Source organism: Penicillium samsonianum (assembly GCF_028829775.1).
Source record: "Penicillium samsonianum strain IBT 33392 chromosome Unknown utg000007l_segment0_segment0, whole genome shotgun sequence".
NCBI lineage: Eukaryota > Fungi > Ascomycota > Eurotiomycetes > Eurotiales > Aspergillaceae > Penicillium > Penicillium samsonianum.
The window spans coordinates 2,700,463-2,717,489 of NW_026643265.1; the positions used below are offsets into that span (position 1 = coordinate 2,700,463).

The window sequence follows — 17,027 nt, forward strand, 5'->3', positions numbered from 1 at the left end:
GTACTCAGGCAAATACTGATCTATCACAGCCTTGGTCCAATTTGTAATATTCAACCGCTCGCAAATCCTGGCTTTCACGTTGAGTAGGTGTTTAACAAAGTCCTGATTCCATAGGATCTTGGTGGTTAGGTAGTGGCCATATTGGGTTTTGATTTTCGATGCTGAGTTCCATCCAGAGAGACTTCTCAACGGAATATATTCGGGGCTTTCACCGATGAGTAGGTTCGGACCATGCGATCTGCCTTTCAGCGGGGCAGTGATGATTTCATTCTTAGCTTCATGCTGCCACTCTAGGCCTCCGGAGCTGGATGGTCTTGGAAGATAAGCCACGCATGTTGAAGCTGTATCTGACCTAGTCGGTGAATTCTTTTTTAGTAGGTTCGAAGAGGCAGTTAAAATTCAATGCTGCTTCCATCAGAACCATACGGCTGCATTTTGCATTAGGAACCATGTGTGTTCGCGTTTGACCTGGGCCACAGATTGATGCTGCCCAGTGGAAATCGTCTTCACGCGATGGCCTTGACCACATACGATACGGTGGAATTCCATCTTGAAGAGGGACTTGTACAAGGTCTTGCACAAGGTTGTGCGCGGTTTGGTTGAAAAGCGTTAGGGGAGGCGGCATTCTGTAGCCCAGCGAGCTCGTCGCGGGTGTTTGAGACGGGGTTGGACGTATTAGAACCACTGTTAGGAAAAACGGAGTTAAAATCACAGCAATCGAGAGCATCACGAATGATATGTCAGCGACACAGGTACTGGTGACAACGTACGACTGCAGCGCAACTGGGTTGAATGTGCTTTCCATTGGTCTATGAGGCGCTCTGCCTCTTCCTCGTCAAACTCCTTTTTCATCAGATCTTTCCGGCAGCGAAAACACGCTAGCTCATTTTCTGAGCGCGGCGACTCCTGATCATGGGGAATCGGTTGTATTTGATTTGACAGACATCTCTGATGGCGGCGCCGACAGAGCGCTGCTGATGACGCGAGTCGCGCGTTGGAACATCCAAGACACATTTGTTTCATCCCATTTCCATTTGTCCACAGTGATAGTTGGTCGTGTCCGATTCGTTTTCACTGCTATGGCAGTTTGCGCATTCCCCTCGTGGTGTCAAGCCACGTCTCGGTGCGGTTTCGCGTCTGTCTCTGAATTGGCGACTTCCAAAACCACCGCCTTTTCGGGCAGTCACGAGGGGCTTTTTCGTGGGCCCCAGCCCTACTCTGCATCGAACACGAGAATTTCGCAGGCGTCGGGTGTAGAGAATTTCCTAAGAATTTCCTACCATGAGGTATATTGGAAAAATTAGAAGGTTTGGCTTTAGTGGAGCCGACAGGAGATGTGTGCAATGTTGCTTGCACATGTGAATATAGAAAACGCTGGCTTTCGTATTTGTTGGGGTGATGATAGGTGTTAAGCCTTGTTTGGCTTTATAAGGAAGGGAAGGTACCTAAATACCTAAATATATAGAAAGGGCAGGAGCAACCTTGAATGAATGAATGAATGAATGAATGAATCAAGTAAAAGAACGCCTTCTTGCATTAGAGACTGTAATGCGATGCTGTAACAATAAACGTTTGGGGTTATGGGAGACTGATGATCTTTTTTACACTGTGCAATGCAGATACCCGGAGCTCTGCCTGTTCATCCGTTACATCACCTATCGAATGGTTAATATCATTCCACAAACCAGCAAATCCAGACATACCGAGCAATTATCATCGATGATAACGGTCCGATGTTCACCGGAAGCAGCAATATCATCAATTCCAACCCCAAGGCCGCCATGTCGGCCCCTCAGGTCAACAGCCAGGCGCTCGAGCATACTCCGCTTTATGTCGAAGTCAGCAAAGAGATCTAGATAAAGAGAGAGGGCAGATAATGTACAGTGAGTTGTGCCTCGCTTATTCCACCACGACGCTCAACATCGTTTTGGCTCATGATGCGGTAGCTTTCATGAACTCGCTTCCGGCTCTCTAGACCGCCGATCCTGGAGTTGTTTCGCCCAAACTTGTTCGATGGATTGTCGGGGTCGAGGATGTTCACACCATTACGGGCATCATCTTGAGCGTGCTGGTCTGGCGAAAAAATTTTGATGGTGTTATCGATTCCTGAAGCGGCGATCATTGGTTCATAGGGGTGGCCTAAATCACAATGTTAACTTTTTTTCTTTCCAACCAGTGACGGGAATTACCTTGAACAACGTTGACAACCTCACTATCACCTTCTAGGATGTTGACCAGATTTGACGTCTTGCGGTCCCAGATAAATATGTGACCAGAATCACAGCCGCTGACCACGTACTCATCATCCAGTCCGAAAAAGTTGACGTCCTTCACGGTCTTGACATTGCAGTGGCCGCGATAGCTTCGCATATGAGGTACACGTGGAGCATGGCGCTCGACATTTTCATGTCGCGCCTTTCGAATGGCATATCTCCGGGCCATAGCGTCATCGGGATCATACCCCTCGCCATCTTCATTCGATGAATCCGTGGGCCAGCCATCAAGATCTTCATCGTCGGTTGACTCTTCTGCCCCATCGCTCTCATCCTCGCCTGTATTAACATCGCTATTGTTCGAAGAGATTTCATCGCCTCGGGAGCTTTCAGGCCGAGGGTCATTCTGCCTGGAAACAGAACCACTAGCCCTGACGAGTTCAATGTGCTGTATTCGTTCTTCCTCCTCATAGGGATCGATATCAGCCTGCTCTCTCTCTTCATCCGAGCCACTCTCGGACTCTTCCATTCTGGTGTGAAGTCCGCCGAAAGCGTTGTTGACAAATCTGTAATTTACTTCACTGCCTACCTCCATCAAGATTCCTCTGCCTACTCGCAAAATCCAGAACTTCTTTGTAGAAGCACGGTCGAGAGAGCGAATTTGTGAGGCAGGATTAGAAACACGGCGCCTGTCGAATCGAGCAGCTGAGTTCCCGAGATCTTCTAAGGGCAATTTGACAGCATTCCCAAATGCAGTCACGGCAGCCCGTTGGGTTTGGAACAGAATGCGCGTACTGTCATGCTCGAATCTAGAAGCATCCACATTCACGATCGGAGTGTCACGCGCCAATTCCATGATATAGGGCACTAGGATAGTTTCGATGGCATCCTCTTCGGATTCATCTGGGATTGGAAATCGGCAATGTAATCGACGAGGGGCATTGCGGCGTTGAAATCCCTCTAGAAGACGTTGCCTTCCGCCCTGCAGCCATAGAAGAATTGCTCGGAGGAATTCATAGCCAAACTGAGCTGCTGGGTCAATGGGGTCATCTTCACCCGGCGCAGGCTTGATCATCTGGAAGCTTGATTCTTCCAGAACTTGTGTTTGATCTGCCAACGCATGAGCAAGTGTACCAGCAGCTTGGACAAATCTCCATGACGATTGGCGATTGCGACGAAGTGATTGCTGGAAATTAACAGTCTCCCGTGATGGGTTCACGGGATAGCTCCATTCACGCATGACATCACCCATTTGTGGGAGAAACGTAGACGCAATTTCCAAAGCTGATGAAAAATATCTCGAGTACGATTCGGGTCCCATGTCGGTAGACACTGCGGCCTCCCTGACTGTCGTTTCTGAGAACAGAGCCTTCCGAAGTTGTACTAACCCTTTTGCGATCTGCATGCTCAATCGCTGGGCATCATTCAGCACAGAATATCGAGCCTGCTCGAGCAAATTCTCGGGGTCGGTGCCTAGGACACTATCTGAGAATGTGGGGAATGGAACATCCTCTGCCTCGCCATTCTGATATTGGATCCTAAAAGTATCTGGCTCTGCTGAGCGACGATGGGACTGATGTCGGCCATCACTTTCTTGCGATGAAGGTGTTGCGGGCTTCTTGCGCTTCCGGCTCCGTGAACTGCGGTGAGCATGTCCACTCTTGCCCTTGAGGGTCGATTTATTGCCCACCTCTGTCTCTCGGGCATCTGGGCTGCGGAGTAAATCAAAACTGTAGATGTGATCTCCAGACCAGCTAACAACCATCTCATTGGGGTTCGCATCGCTGATTTTACAAGCCGTGATGTGTCCATCCTCAAATTTCATATGGTGCTTGCCGCCCGGTGCAAATCTTCGCACGCATCGCGTCGCCTTGCTCATCTCCTCGTCATCACTGAGACTGGCAGCGCTTGATGTAGCTCTGCCCCTTGCAGCGGAGGTGTCCTGGCCAAGCATCCGTCTATCATGCAAAAAGCAGTGGAGGTGCGCACCACCCAAAGCAATATAATGCGGCTGACTTGGCGAGCAGGAGATGGTATTGAGGTCCAATCTGTATGGCTTGTAGGAGATTAGAGGGGGTGGAACATTGGAGTCATCATTTTCCAACCCTTGTCGGTATGCCATGAAGCCCTGACCACGTGGCGGAGGGTATGCACTAGATGGTAGCCGCAGGTCCCACTGGCGGACGTCACCATCCTCAGAACAAGTGAGAAAGAGGAAAGGTGACGATTCGGTGACGATGCGCTTTACGCTATCGGTATGGCTTCGATACAATCTAGCGTTGGTATTGCCGTCACTCAGGTACCGCGTTTCACTGAAGAACTCATTGAAGCGCCGGCTCCGAGTGGAGGCCGCAAATGCGGAGGTTGCGGCATCGTTTCTGCTCTCAGTTGAGTATTCGATATCGAAAACACGAACCTGCGAGTCGCCGGCACATGTAACCAGAGTCCCATCATTTGAGTGTGGCATAAACTTGACGGAAAAGATGTTGGCTTTGTGGCCGGTGAAAACGGTGGTGTTGAGCGCGAATGGAGCATCGGAGGAGTCGGGTTGGTAGGAGTAGATATTGAGGTGTCTATCATCAGAGCCTGACGCCAAAAGACGCCCTGACCTCGACCAACTGCGAGACCGTTAGCATGACAAGCATCAGAAATGGCGGGAGTGTTGGCCAGTCGATAAAACCAGGGTACCTCGGCCTAGGTAGAAGCTATAAACATACCTGAGGGCATTGACACATCCGGTATGCCCACCGAGTTCATTCACGATGTCGAGATCATTGACCCATTCCTTGGATCCATAAATTCCCCGAAGCCCAGCATACCGCAGCTGTTCCCCACATTCCCGGCGCCAAAGGCGATCGTAGAGCGAGTTCTTCATGATCACTGGATCAGATGGGCGAGAAAGTTGAAATTCTTCGCTAGGTACGATCGGCGACCATCTCGCAAGGTACGGAGTACTGAGCAAGTGGATACTGTCTCTTTGCGGGTGACTTTATCTGTCAAAACGGAAGCTGCCGTGGATGACGTCAAGAAGAGAGTTGAGAGATAACTTTTCCAAGGTTACATCACCCTGGATGAAGCAGCTCATTCCAATAGATATATTGGGGTGTAGAAAGAAACAAGTGACAATGGAGTGAGAAAGGTAGAAATAAAAGTATGAGGGGGAAACGAGCGGGCTCGCGAGACTCCAGGATCTAGACCACCTCCGGGAGCCTTGAGCCATGCAGATGGATGACGCTGGCTGACTCATCAAACTACCTCGGATCAGGTACCGCACTAGCTAACTTACTCGCAAGGTACTTGGCGCAAAGTACTATCACTCGTATCCCTCATATCCATTCATGCTCTTCGTATTATTCTCATTTCCTTTTCATTTCCACATAATATGCACATGTTTGTACAGGTGTTTGAAAACTAGCTATGGGCATTCGCGTACTCAAGTTGACCACAAAGATATATAAACCGTAGACTAGCTTCTCCATGCCCCAACTCGGGGAGCCCTCGTTTCCCTTATAGAGCCTGCCAGCTGCGTCGCAAGAAGGCTAACAGAATTTCTTTCTGAACGCACAACTTCTGCCTCCAATGTTTGCATGGCACGAATCTCCTGCGTCATAAGCTGTATCAATTCAGCCAAATTCCTGGCCACTCTGACAAGAGCAGACTGTTCTAGACGCTCCACTTGCCCGAAGCCCAGGATATCAAGTACTTGCAATTGGCGTGCACAGAGTTCCAGCCTCACATTTAAAGTATGCAACGATTCTTTCCAGCTTCGCCCCAGGGGGTCAATAAAGGCGCCGACATCAAGGTACCCCGGTCCGCGGTTATGACGAATCAGCTCTGCTTGTTTGATCCAGTCTTCAAAGGTCTTCACAGCATGAGAGTACTGTGCACCCCGGCTGCCAGCAATCATGTCTGAGACATCTTGTAAAACCCGAGATAAAATTTGAATCTGCTCGGAGAAATCATGCGGACCGCGATGTTCGCGACAATTGGAAAGCCAAAGTCCTAGGGCCTGCGCATTCAGATGACACTGCCGCTGCGTTTCATCTGCCAATACCAAGCGATATTGATTAGCGACGCTGTCATACTTTTTGCGCAGACGTGACTCGGAATCAGACTTCCATTCAGCGTGGCTTTGCAGTGAGTTGGAATGGAAAAGACTGAGCTGAAGAAGTTCCGTTTGTAGTGCTGCGATGTCCGGCCATGATGAAGGGATCAGCGTATTCCCAGGCTGAGGTTCGGCTCCAGGGGTAGGTGTTGGAGGTTTGGAGAATTTCTTAGGAGACGACGGCCGTTGGTAGGTCGAGAGTGTTCGTGCACGTTGGCCGGTTGCTGGGGTTGTTTCGGGTTGTTTTGTATTCTGTACCATTTGACTCCTGTGCCGCACATGGACTTTGGCTGCCGCGGGTGGTCCTTTGTTGGCGTTGACAGGTTGTCTTAAAGAGAGGGACCGTGTGGAGCGTGGTGGGGGTAGCATCTCTGTTTTCTTGGGTGAAGGGGGCCTTCTGATCGTAGGAGGTTGGACTGGGGATCGCCTTCCTGGCACTTTGCGGGGTGAGGCCGGCGCGAATGATGGCGCTGAGTTCTTTGGCGAAGGGACCGTAATCTTCGCTGAAGGTATCTTCAAGGCACCAGGTCGCATGATGCTCTGACGGCGGCTGGGTGCTACCCCGGTCTTCGTTGCTGCATAATCCGCCTGTGTTTGCTTTTTAGCCGGCGATATCTCTCGCGGTCTAGTTGGTGACGGGTCCCCGCGTGGGTTCAGTTTGCTGCTAGGTGGCTGAATGCGCCCATGTCCAGTTCCACTACCATTGTCTTGGGCAGAATTACTGCGCTGGGGGAGTAGGGTTCTTCCTCGAGCAGTGAGTCCATTGTTTTTTAGAGGCAAACCCTCGACCGGCGAGGGATTTGATGGCGAGCGGTTCTTGTTATTCGTCTCTCGGGCAGAGTCCTTGGTCGGGCTGGCCGTAGCGGGTAGTGGAGTGGAGGGTTTCGTGGCAGGTCGTGCTATATTTGAAGTCTTTAGTAATTAGCATGGCTTCTGTATGTAGTTATTGGCATGGCAATGGTAGCACAGGGATGCGGCAGTTGTGGGGAGCTTGACGGGGGATAAACAAACGGGGGACTGACTTGTTTACGGGGATCGCGCAGCGAAACTGAACGTGTTGGGATGGGCATTGTGCAAGGTCATCAGATGAGAGCCAGCATGATGCATTGGGTTTAAGAAATGGGCGCTTTGTTCTTAACAGCGAGTCGGGAGAGGTGTGCGTGCGATCTTCCCCAACCTTGGAAGGTTACCCACTCCCGAGGTCTCGTATTCTACGTAGATCTTGAACCTCCAGGCTACTCTACTCCATAGGCCGTAGAAAAGCACCTAAAATTAATCCAATCATTTAAAAGAGAATCCAATATACATAAAAATAAAAGACAAAAATTTAAGGTCAGTGTACTATTTCAACATATTTGATTCTAATTACTTGAGGAATCTTATTTGGCGCCATTGCTGGATATATTTCCTCACACTGTCCGGGCTGATGGCACCCAGCTTGCGCAGGTGGGCGGAATGCTCCCGCGTCCTCTTGGTATCAAGGATCAGTCCACCACAAGCCATCCGAATGAAATGATCGTCTAGGAACGCTTCAATTCGAAGAGCGGGGTTCTCAGTGAGGTCCGAGTACTGTTGCATGCGAGCCAGCCACTGATCGAATGGGACGATGTTGTCAGACGCGATGCCCAGCTCCTGTGCGAGTATGGATGATATGTCCGTCCAAGACTGTCGAGTGGGGTTCTCAACATGGTAGATGGGATACGCAGAGCCTGATTGCAGCAGGATATCTCCGAGAATTGCGGCGACGTCATTCACGGGGCACCATGACAATTCCTAGAGAAAAAGAAACAACCGTTAGCATTGCTATCAGTATTTGACCGTGTTATATAACGGGCGACATACTCCTTGGAAATCCGGGAAAGCATTCAGTGTCTGGGCCGACTTGAATAAGAAGGACAGATGTTCGACAGGATTCCAGTATCCAGACAGAGTTGACCCTGAGACCTGGCCAATACGAACAACAGCGGCATTGAAGGTATCCGGGTATTGTTGCAGAGTCGCCTCTAACATGCCCTCACAAATGAGCTTGGCCAGACCGTACCCAGATGGCAATGTCGAGTCAACCGTCATTCGTTCCTCAGGAACTAAGGTCTTGCCACTCCACAGTGGATAGAGTCCGACCGTTGCAATAGAGGAGATAAACTGAAATGCAAACTTGAAGCCCTGGGGTCTGGTGCCTGCGGCAGTCCTCGCGAAGTCGATCAAATTTCGCATTGTCTGGAACTGGAGCTCAAAACCTCGCACTGGTCGGTTGATGGTCATCGGCCATGCGTTGTGGACAATGTGAGTTACTGTGTGCGCTAATTGCTGATACAGGTCGTCAGGAAGTCCCAGCAGCGGCTTGCTGGTATCTGATTCAAACACCTTGAGTTTTGCATAGTCATTTGCACTCAGAGAGATACTGCGCGACTCGAGCGCCTGACTTTGACGCATTTCTGGATCATTACCGTTGCAGCGATTCAGACAAATAACGGTCTGGATCCCTGGCTGGGAAGCCAAGTGTGCCACCAAGTGTGAGCCCAGGCTACCGGTGGCACCGGTCACTAAGACAACGGAGGACTGTTGCGCTACGACCGGTGTTTTTGATATCGGGAGATGAACAGGCGCTAGGAATTCCTGTGTGAATGTACAGACATATTCGTCAACGGCCCTTTGGGGGTTCTCGGGATCGGCATACCTCGAGACATTGATAGCATCCTTTTCTTTGACCGCAACTGGAGGTTCATCCTCTTCTTCCTCAGATGATGTGGCTGGGGTCTCGATCATTTCATTCTGGCTATCGTTCTTGTCCTCGGTCGTCGAGCTTCCGTCTTCCACGATTCCCAGCGAAGTGTGGAGACATCTTACCAAGCTCGCGCAATCCGTCAGCTCCATCAGTTGAACAGGATCAAGGGTGCAATTGAAAGCTCCTTCAATATCTCGCGCCAGTTCCATTGCCATAAGGGAATCAATGCCGATATCTGCCAAGCATGTGTGCTCATGGATCTCAGCAGGATTGGCGCCAGAAACGTTCGCCAGAAGCTCCACTACTCTCCCATAGACATCGTCAGATGGAGATGAATTCTTTCCTGGAGCGGCGGCCGATACCGCGGAGACCAAAGTCGCAGCAGCATGTGGTGGTTTTGCTACTGGAACAACAGTAGTGGCCTCCATACTTGCCTTACCAGGGGTGAGCCTGTTCATCATTTTTCCGAGGGCGACCTTGTTGACCTTTTGGTATTGGATACCCAAGATGACTCCCAGAAGCTCACCATTGCGAGGATCAAAGACGAAGACATCGCTCAGGAAGATCTTGTCCGACGGCCGGCTATGGATTGCAAGCACATCATACGAGTCCGGGGGCGATGCCATGATGGGGTGCCGAGGAGTACGGATCAACTGCTCGACCCGGTTGGAGATAAAAGCTTCTTGGGTGGAGATATCGCTCATACAGTTGACGAAAAGTCCGGCAACTTGACAGAATGAGTCGCACAGGGGACAATCCAGCCAGGTGTCCCCCGTATATTGCATCACCACGCGGCCGGCCGACCGGTTGCCCTTGCCGACGACCTTGCGGACTCCTTGGTACATGGCGCTATAGTCGACGACCTCTGCAAAAGACTTGTAGATCTGGCGACCCTGGATAATATCGTCGGCATCATCACTACCAAGAAGGCTGACGCACTGCTGATGATCCACAAGGCGTTCGAAGCGCGTAAAGTCCATCTGGAACTGCGCATCTTCTGTTGAGCGAAACAAGATGCTGCCTGACACGTGCAGACTAGTGGCAGCGTTGCTGCTGCTGCTTGTCGGTTTGCTGATAATCTCCCACTTCCACAGATGATGATCGGGGCCTTGCGCCTCTGCATCCAGCCAGACTGTTCGTGTCGGATCCAGGCAGATCGGGTTATGATTATCGAGTCCCTGGAGCTGGGGTTGCAGGTTCTGTCCTGCGAACTCGGGATGCAAGCTCCGAATCGTCTCAATCGCCAACTCCAGTTGCAGTGTGCTAGGACACAACGGGGCCGAATGTGCTACTGTGTGACCCTCGATATATCCCTTGAATCGTTTGGTGTTGGTGTGAATCAAGAACCGGGCTTTCCCCTGCTGGGAATCCTGATACCCGAGGAAGCTCCAGAGACGATGCTCATCGGGTGCTGTTTCCGGGGGAGCAACTGCCGCTAGCTTGGGCGGAGCTTTCATCTCTAGCAGGTGATGGGACTTCTCGAACTGATAAGGGGGCAGTAATAACGGACTGTAAGCCGTACTCTGCTTGCGATTATGCGGCCAGAAGGTAACATCAAGCCCTTGAGACCACAGGGCGGTGAACATGTCCACAAATGATGAAGTTTCACTGACCAGATTCACTGCCTGGAAGTGAGACGACGAGGGATTCCCCAGGGCACGGGCGGCCATGACGGTGATGGTGGAGTTGGATCCCGCCTCCAGCCAAATTGCCGATGGATACTGCTTCGCAAGTCGTTGGACAGCATTGTTGAAGTAGACAGGGTATCTCATATGCTCTGCCACGTAGACCGCACTCGATGGCATTGCGGACTTGGATTCCGTGGCGTTCTCCACGGCGATTGTCGGCGGATGGAAAACAAGGCCCTCGCCGACTCGCTCCAAATCCGCCATGAGAGGCTCCACGAGGGTGGAATGAAAGGCATTGCTGACGTTCAGTCTTTTCATACGGAGGGATGCGAATTGAGGTTTACCCTGCAGGGCCTGTACCCTATCCATGACCTTGACTGGTCCAGCCAGAGTGAAACTTCTTGGCCCGTTCACGCAGGCAATGGAGGCAAGGCCAAGTTCTTGGTCCTGGTTGCACTGGTCTATCAGGCTGTCAATCTGTGATCGGTCGGCCTCCACGGCAATCATGGCTCCTTTATCCTCGCCCCATGAATCCCGGACCAGCTGAGCCCTGCCAGCGATGAGCCGTACCGCGTCGTGCAGCGATAGCACACCTGCAATGCAAAGCGAGGTAAGCTCGCCGAAGCTGTGACCGACCACTGCGGCAACCTCCACGTTGCAGGCAATCCATGCCTTGGCGCAGGAATACTGAATGGCAAAGAGGGCCAATTGGAGCTTGACCGTATCCTGAATGGGGGTTTTCTGGAAGATCTCAGGGTATATCCCGTCAAGGCCTAAGGACTGGCAGACGGAATTACATTCATCCAAATGAACCCGTAAAACGGTCACATTCTCAAACAGGCCCAGGTTAAGCCCGATGGAAGTGGACACCTGTCCGCCGAAGCAAAGAATGACAGGTCTTTCTGATCTCCGAGCTGTGGAAAAGCTATGGCCGCTTTGAAAACGTCTCAATGTCTCTTCTAGCTCTTCCATAGCACCGCAGCTGAAGATAAGGTTCTGAGCCAGGGACCGATTAGATTGAGTGGACAGGTTGAAAGATAGGTCGGATAAGGGCATGGAGCGGGGAATTGAGCGGAGATAGGACAAGAAAGCGGTACAATATGCTTGGAGGCTGGCTTGATCCAAAGCAGAGAACCAGAAAGGATGATATTTGAGAGCACTCATTGGAAGGGAATGGCTTTTTGACGCTGGTAATTGGGACTGCGGCGCCTCCATCACCACCACAGAAGCGTTTGAGCCAGAAGCACCATAGTTATTGATTAGAGCAGCTCGGAAATCTGCTTGCCAGGGCTTCATCTTGGTAGAAATCTCCATCTTGTCGGCTGGAGTGGCTTTGATCGCCGGATTCATGGTCTCAAAGCCGACCTGGGGAGGGATCGAGGTCTTTTGCAACATCAACAAGACCTTCAAGAGGGCTACAATTCCAGACGCACATTCGAGGTGCCCAACCAGACTCTTGACTGATCTCAACGACAAGGGGCCCATGCCTGAGCGAACAGAGCCTCCTAGAACGCGACGAAGGCTTTCATATTCGGCGGGATCTCCAACCTGCCACATATTCAGATTGGGTCAGCATTAATTGATTGATAAATCCTCAACGATCGAGAGAGAGAGCAAACTTACCGCAGTACCCGTTCCGTGAGCTTCCACTACCGAGACCTGTGAGGGTGCAATATCCGCCTTGCGGAGCACATTGACAAAGAGGTCCGAGAGTGACTTATCATTGGGGACGGTGATGGGCGTGCAGTTTTCGTTCTGTTGTACTGCCGTACCGGCAATGATACCAAAGATTTGGTCTCCATCAGCGATAGCAGCCCGTGCTTTCTTGAGATAGACCGCTCCGCAGCCTTCTCCTCGACAGTATCCATCTGCCCTTGCATCAAAAGGCTTACAGGGTCCCGTTGGGCTGAGGAATGATGCTCCAGCAAGGTTCTGGTACCAAATGGGGCCCCCAAGAATATTGACACCTCCTGCTAGCGCTTCGGTACAGTCTCCCACCAAGATGGCTTGACATGCATGGTGTAGGGCCACCGCAGCTGCAGAACAGGCAGTGTCGATCGTAAGGGAGGGGCCTGTCCACCCAAAGTAATGGCTGACCTTTCCGGCCACGAAGCTTTTCAGGGCCCCGGTGGCGGAGTAGGCATTTGCGGCATAGCACGCTACATTATTCTCATAATCGACATTGCTCACACCGATGTAGCATCCCACTTCGGGCTGAGGGCGACCAGAAAAGTATCCTGCTTGAGCCACTGCCTGATATGCCGTCTGCAGCATCAATCTCTGCTGGGGATCCATAGCTGCGGCTTCCCGGGGACTCTTCTTGAAGAATTTATGATCGAAGGCATCGTGGTCGCGAATGAAGTTCCCGTACCATTTTCTCTTGGAATCTGCCTCCCGCCAACTGCTTTCGAATTTCATGCGCTCCTCAGGGACTTGCTCATGTTGTGAGTCTCCTTCACATAGCAGATTCCAGAATTCCTCCAAATCATCTGCTCCTGGAAGCTTACATGCCATTCCGATCACCGCAATATCCGAATCAGAAACTTCTCGAATCTCTGGATGCTGGCGAGGACGGTTCGGCAACTGGAGATCAGCGGCGTGGATCACTCGCGATCCCAATTTCGAGAGCAAGGACGGTGGCAGACAGCGTTCCGAACTTAAGGATATTATTTCAAAATTAGAACCAACCAACCGTGAAGTCAGGCTCGACACGGCCTGATACCAACGACATTGATGCAGCAGGATCGACTCGAGGGCGATGTGATGTAACTTTCCCTGGGTGATGTATCCCGGATCGGTATTCGACTGGGTTGGTAACACGAGCTGTGAGGCGTCCGGAAATTGAAAGGCAGTGTTGGAATCGCAGAACTGACGCGCAGCATCGATATAATTGTCATGGTGATGACGACTATGGAACCGCCCGCGCAGCGCGAGATCGGTTACGCGGACCTCGATACCCTTCAGCTTCTGCACCAAAGCCACAGCACAGTTTTCAGATACAGTGAGAGTAGCTCTTTTCTCATCGGATAGGACAGAAATATGAGCAGTCTGAAGATGGCATCGTCAGCATTAACCCTCAGCCGAGCTGCCTTGTTGTTACGGTGGCTTCTTACCTGAGGATACTCCAGCAATATTTCTTCAATTTTCTGGAATAATTGTGGGCTATTCCATATGATGGAATAGGAGACAGACTCCCCTAGGCTACCTGGAGCCTCCAGGGCACCCACTATGGCACCAATGAGCATTGCCAGTCGGATGGCCACCGCTGCGTATTTCTCAAATTGTTCTGGAGTTGCCGAGCTGGCCACCGCAAACGCAGTTAAGAGGCCGGTGCAAAACCCCAATGTTTCTTCTTTCCTTGCAGCTGGGGGCGAGGCTTGCTGTTCAGTAGTATCCCGATACTCAAGATACTGCACCAACTGAGTCACAACCACCATCGGTGTCAGAATGGTAGTGGGGATGGGGAAGGTCAACTGCGGTGGCTTGCTGGTGCTGAGATCTTCATGCCATACACGAAGCAACTCAGCGCCTGGCAAAGCCTGCAGGTGAGGGAAGACCCTAGCGATGCTTTGCCACCATTCTGGTAGCTCAGCTATGGTCTTGACGATAATATGGCCGTACCGTGAATTGCTCTGTATTGTTGATCGTAGGTGCGTATATTGTTCGAGATCGAAGGACAGCAAATTGGGCCCAAACAAGAGGATGGTTGGGCTTGACATTGGAGCGGATGTAAGGATAGAAAGAGTAGTAGTATGCTGATAACGCGTAAGGTAAAATTTGAGAGGTACCTAAGTATTTGATTGTATACATATAAAGATATGTATGCGTACAAACTCGAGACAAAGAAGAGGGTTTAGTTTATTTATGTCTTGATTTTCATTAACAAAGTAATTGCAATTATCTGATGGGATACGGACTCCGAGAAATATAAAACTGGGGCATACACAAGGTTTATCAAGGGGAAAAAAAAAAAGCAATCACTTGGTTAGATGACTTTCCCATTAAGGCTATGGATCGATCTAAATTAATGCTAAAGGTTCTGCATAATTGAAGAGTCAATGCGTTCCAAGATGGGAATAAGCTCTGCCAAGAGTTTATGCTGCGCCTTCTTCCCCTCCGGGCTACGGACAAATGCGGATAAAGCAGTATCAGCGACTTTGCCATCAGTCATGTACTTGCCGTGGCTTTCAGCCCCTGCAGATGCTCCGGCCAACAAAGTTCGGCTTCCCACCTCCGTGGAGCGAGCAACAAGTTGCTTGAACAACCAGAAGCCCCACCCAGTCTCCCGAGCCAGCTTCGAATGACACAGGCCTGGATTCACCATATTAACCACCACATGCTGCTCGGCATCCGACGCCCGATCCACTATCTCTCGCAGAATCATAATCTCCATAAGTTTGGAGCTGGCGTATCGGTTCACCATGTCCGCCGTCGCCCGATTGTCGAGCTCTTCGAACGTATTCGCCGCCTTGTACTCGGGAAACGGGGTCCACGCATGGGTCTCACTGACCACAACGGTCAGCCGAGGACGGGGGGCCTCAGGGTACTTCTTGGCTGTCTCCCGGAGCTTAGGAAACAGTAGCAAGACAAGAAGAATGGTGCTGATGACGTTCACAGTGATGGTCCGTTCGTGGCCCTCGGCCAGGTTGAAGTTGGTCGTTGCAATGGCGGCATTAGCGACTACGACGTCGATCCGAGGCAACTGGGCGGCCTTTTGGGCAAACGCTTGGACAGAGGCATATGAGGCTAGGTCCAACTCCCAGATCTCACACACCCCGGCCCTGCCAGTGGATGATTCCAGCTCTTGCTTGGCGTCTTCCCCCGCTGCCACATTCCGGACGGCTAGGATCACCCTAGCGGCTTGGAGTCGGAGAAAGTGGCGAGTAGCCTCAAGGCCCAGGCCGACATTGGCTCCTGTCACAAGTACAGTTTGGCCCGCAAATGAGTTCGTGGGGTAGCTCGGTCTGACGAGGAATTGGGAGTAGTAAAAGCCCATAGTGAAATAGAAACTGTTCGATTGATAGACAGAGAGGAATTGGATAGTAGTAGTAACACTGGTATTTTACCAATTACACAAATTTACTACCTCTTTATAGTTACTCTTCCCAAGTTCATCTGTCGAGCCGAGAGAACTTTCGGGGCTCGGACTCCGAGGTTATTTCCAACATTTTCGAGGGATACATTCAAAGCCCATTTCCATTTCCATCACTATTCATGCATCATTATCACCCTAGTATTTCGTCCCCTCCCCAATAATCGCCATTACCCCTCTTCCTCGGAACCATCATCATTATCAGGCGTAGCCACAGCCTTCAGCAGAGACGAAACCAGTAATCCAACTTGTATGCCAAAGCCGGCGGCCCCCAGCCAGAATCCCACAGCCCCATTCCACGCGATGGGGCCGTTTTGAACGCAATGAACCCCCAAAGCAGGATAGAGAGTCAAAGTGAGTCCCGTAGTGGTATATGCCAACCAACGAGGGAGTAATGGCTTGGAGCGGGTATCGGAGAGAATGGCACAGGATATAGCCATATCCTGTGCCACGAATGGGGGAAACAGTAATGCGAAACAGAACCAGGCTAGGTCACTTAAGAGCTGCGTGAGGACTGGGTCCCGGTCTAGTCGGTAGACTGTGGCCGCAAAGAAGATGGCCGGCAGCATCATGGACACTGCGCCAAGCGAACCGGCCGCCAACTGTGCCCACAGGAGTGTCGGATTGATGTTCGGGATTCGGGCCAATTGGCGGTTGACCCCGGCACAGAATATAGGCCAGAAGATACCGCTTAGAAGCATAATCGTCGCCCCAGCTTTCATTCCGGCCTCGTTCTTTCGGTAGTGATTGGCAGTTTCCTCAGGAGAGAGAGAGGGGCTGATTGGAGGCAGCATGAGACCGGCTGGCAAGAAGAGAACAAAGCATAGTTGGCCGATGGGACCGCAGAAGATGGCAAGACGGTTGATGGTCCTGTCAGAAACCGGATGGCCTAATTTGATATTCATGATGAATGGGTCTCTTTTTGCCTTTCTCCCTGGAGGGCTTCTTGAAACAATAAGGGAGTAGGTTTACTGACAGAAAGAAAGAAAGAGAAAGGCAAAAAAAGGGTGGTGAATTAGGGTATATAAGCCTGAGTGTACTTGGCAAACCGCCTCCTCAGACATGACCCTGATACCAATTACTCGGGGTTCGGTTTCCGGATGGGATTTGCATTTTACTCGTGGCGTGTGGGTGAGAGGAGGTTGAGTGAGGCCAAGGAACTACCGAAGTTACTAGCAGTACGCAATATATGAAAGTGAATAGAGCCTGAAAAGACGAGATATCCCAGATGGACAGTTGGAAAATGATTATAATTTCCTGAAAG

At 51.1% G+C, this 17,027-nt stretch overlaps 5 protein-coding genes across 5 annotated transcripts; all 5 read right to left on the reverse strand.

Moving 5' to 3' along the window:
* Nucleotides 1–1,646: 1,646 nt before the first annotated feature.
* Nucleotides 1,647–5,088, reverse strand: N7471_011902 (WD repeat-containing protein; the record flags this gene model as incomplete). Its single annotated transcript, XM_057284621.1, has 5 exons — nucleotides 1,647–1,655; nucleotides 1,704–1,826; nucleotides 1,883–2,139; nucleotides 2,190–4,831; nucleotides 4,931–5,088. 5 exons carry the CDS (start codon nucleotides 5,086–5,088, stop codon nucleotides 1,647–1,649), a joined length of 3,189 nt encoding a protein of 1,062 aa, XP_057130887.1.
* Nucleotides 5,089–5,679: 591 nt separating this feature from the next.
* N7471_011903 (uncharacterized protein) lies at nucleotides 5,680–7,388 on the reverse strand (the record flags this gene model as incomplete). The annotated part of the gene is made up of 2 exons (XM_057284622.1): nucleotides 5,680–7,230; nucleotides 7,341–7,388. The coding sequence occupies 2 exons, from the start codon at nucleotides 7,386–7,388 to the stop codon at nucleotides 5,680–5,682; spliced, it is 1,599 nt and encodes a 532-aa protein (XP_057130888.1).
* Nucleotides 7,389–7,683: 295 nt separating this feature from the next.
* Nucleotides 7,684–14,390, reverse strand: N7471_011904 (putative polyketide synthase; the record flags this gene model as incomplete). Its single annotated transcript, XM_057284623.1, has 4 exons — nucleotides 7,684–8,091; nucleotides 8,161–12,219; nucleotides 12,295–13,719; nucleotides 13,785–14,390. The coding sequence occupies 4 exons, from the start codon at nucleotides 14,388–14,390 to the stop codon at nucleotides 7,684–7,686; spliced, it is 6,498 nt and encodes a 2,165-aa protein (XP_057130889.1).
* A 311-nt stretch (nucleotides 14,391–14,701) lies between these two features.
* N7471_011905 (putative short-chain dehydrogenase/reductase family protein) lies at nucleotides 14,702–15,667 on the reverse strand (the record flags this gene model as incomplete). Its single annotated transcript, XM_057284624.1, has 1 exon — nucleotides 14,702–15,667. One exon carries the CDS (start codon nucleotides 15,665–15,667, stop codon nucleotides 14,702–14,704), a length of 966 nt encoding a protein of 321 aa, XP_057130890.1.
* A 266-nt stretch (nucleotides 15,668–15,933) lies between these two features.
* On the reverse strand, nucleotides 15,934–16,668 carry N7471_011906 (uncharacterized protein; the record flags this gene model as incomplete). The annotated part of the gene is made up of 1 exon (XM_057284625.1): nucleotides 15,934–16,668. The coding sequence occupies one exon, from the start codon at nucleotides 16,666–16,668 to the stop codon at nucleotides 15,934–15,936; it is 735 nt and encodes a 244-aa protein (XP_057130891.1).
* Nucleotides 16,669–17,027: the final 359 nt, after the last annotated feature.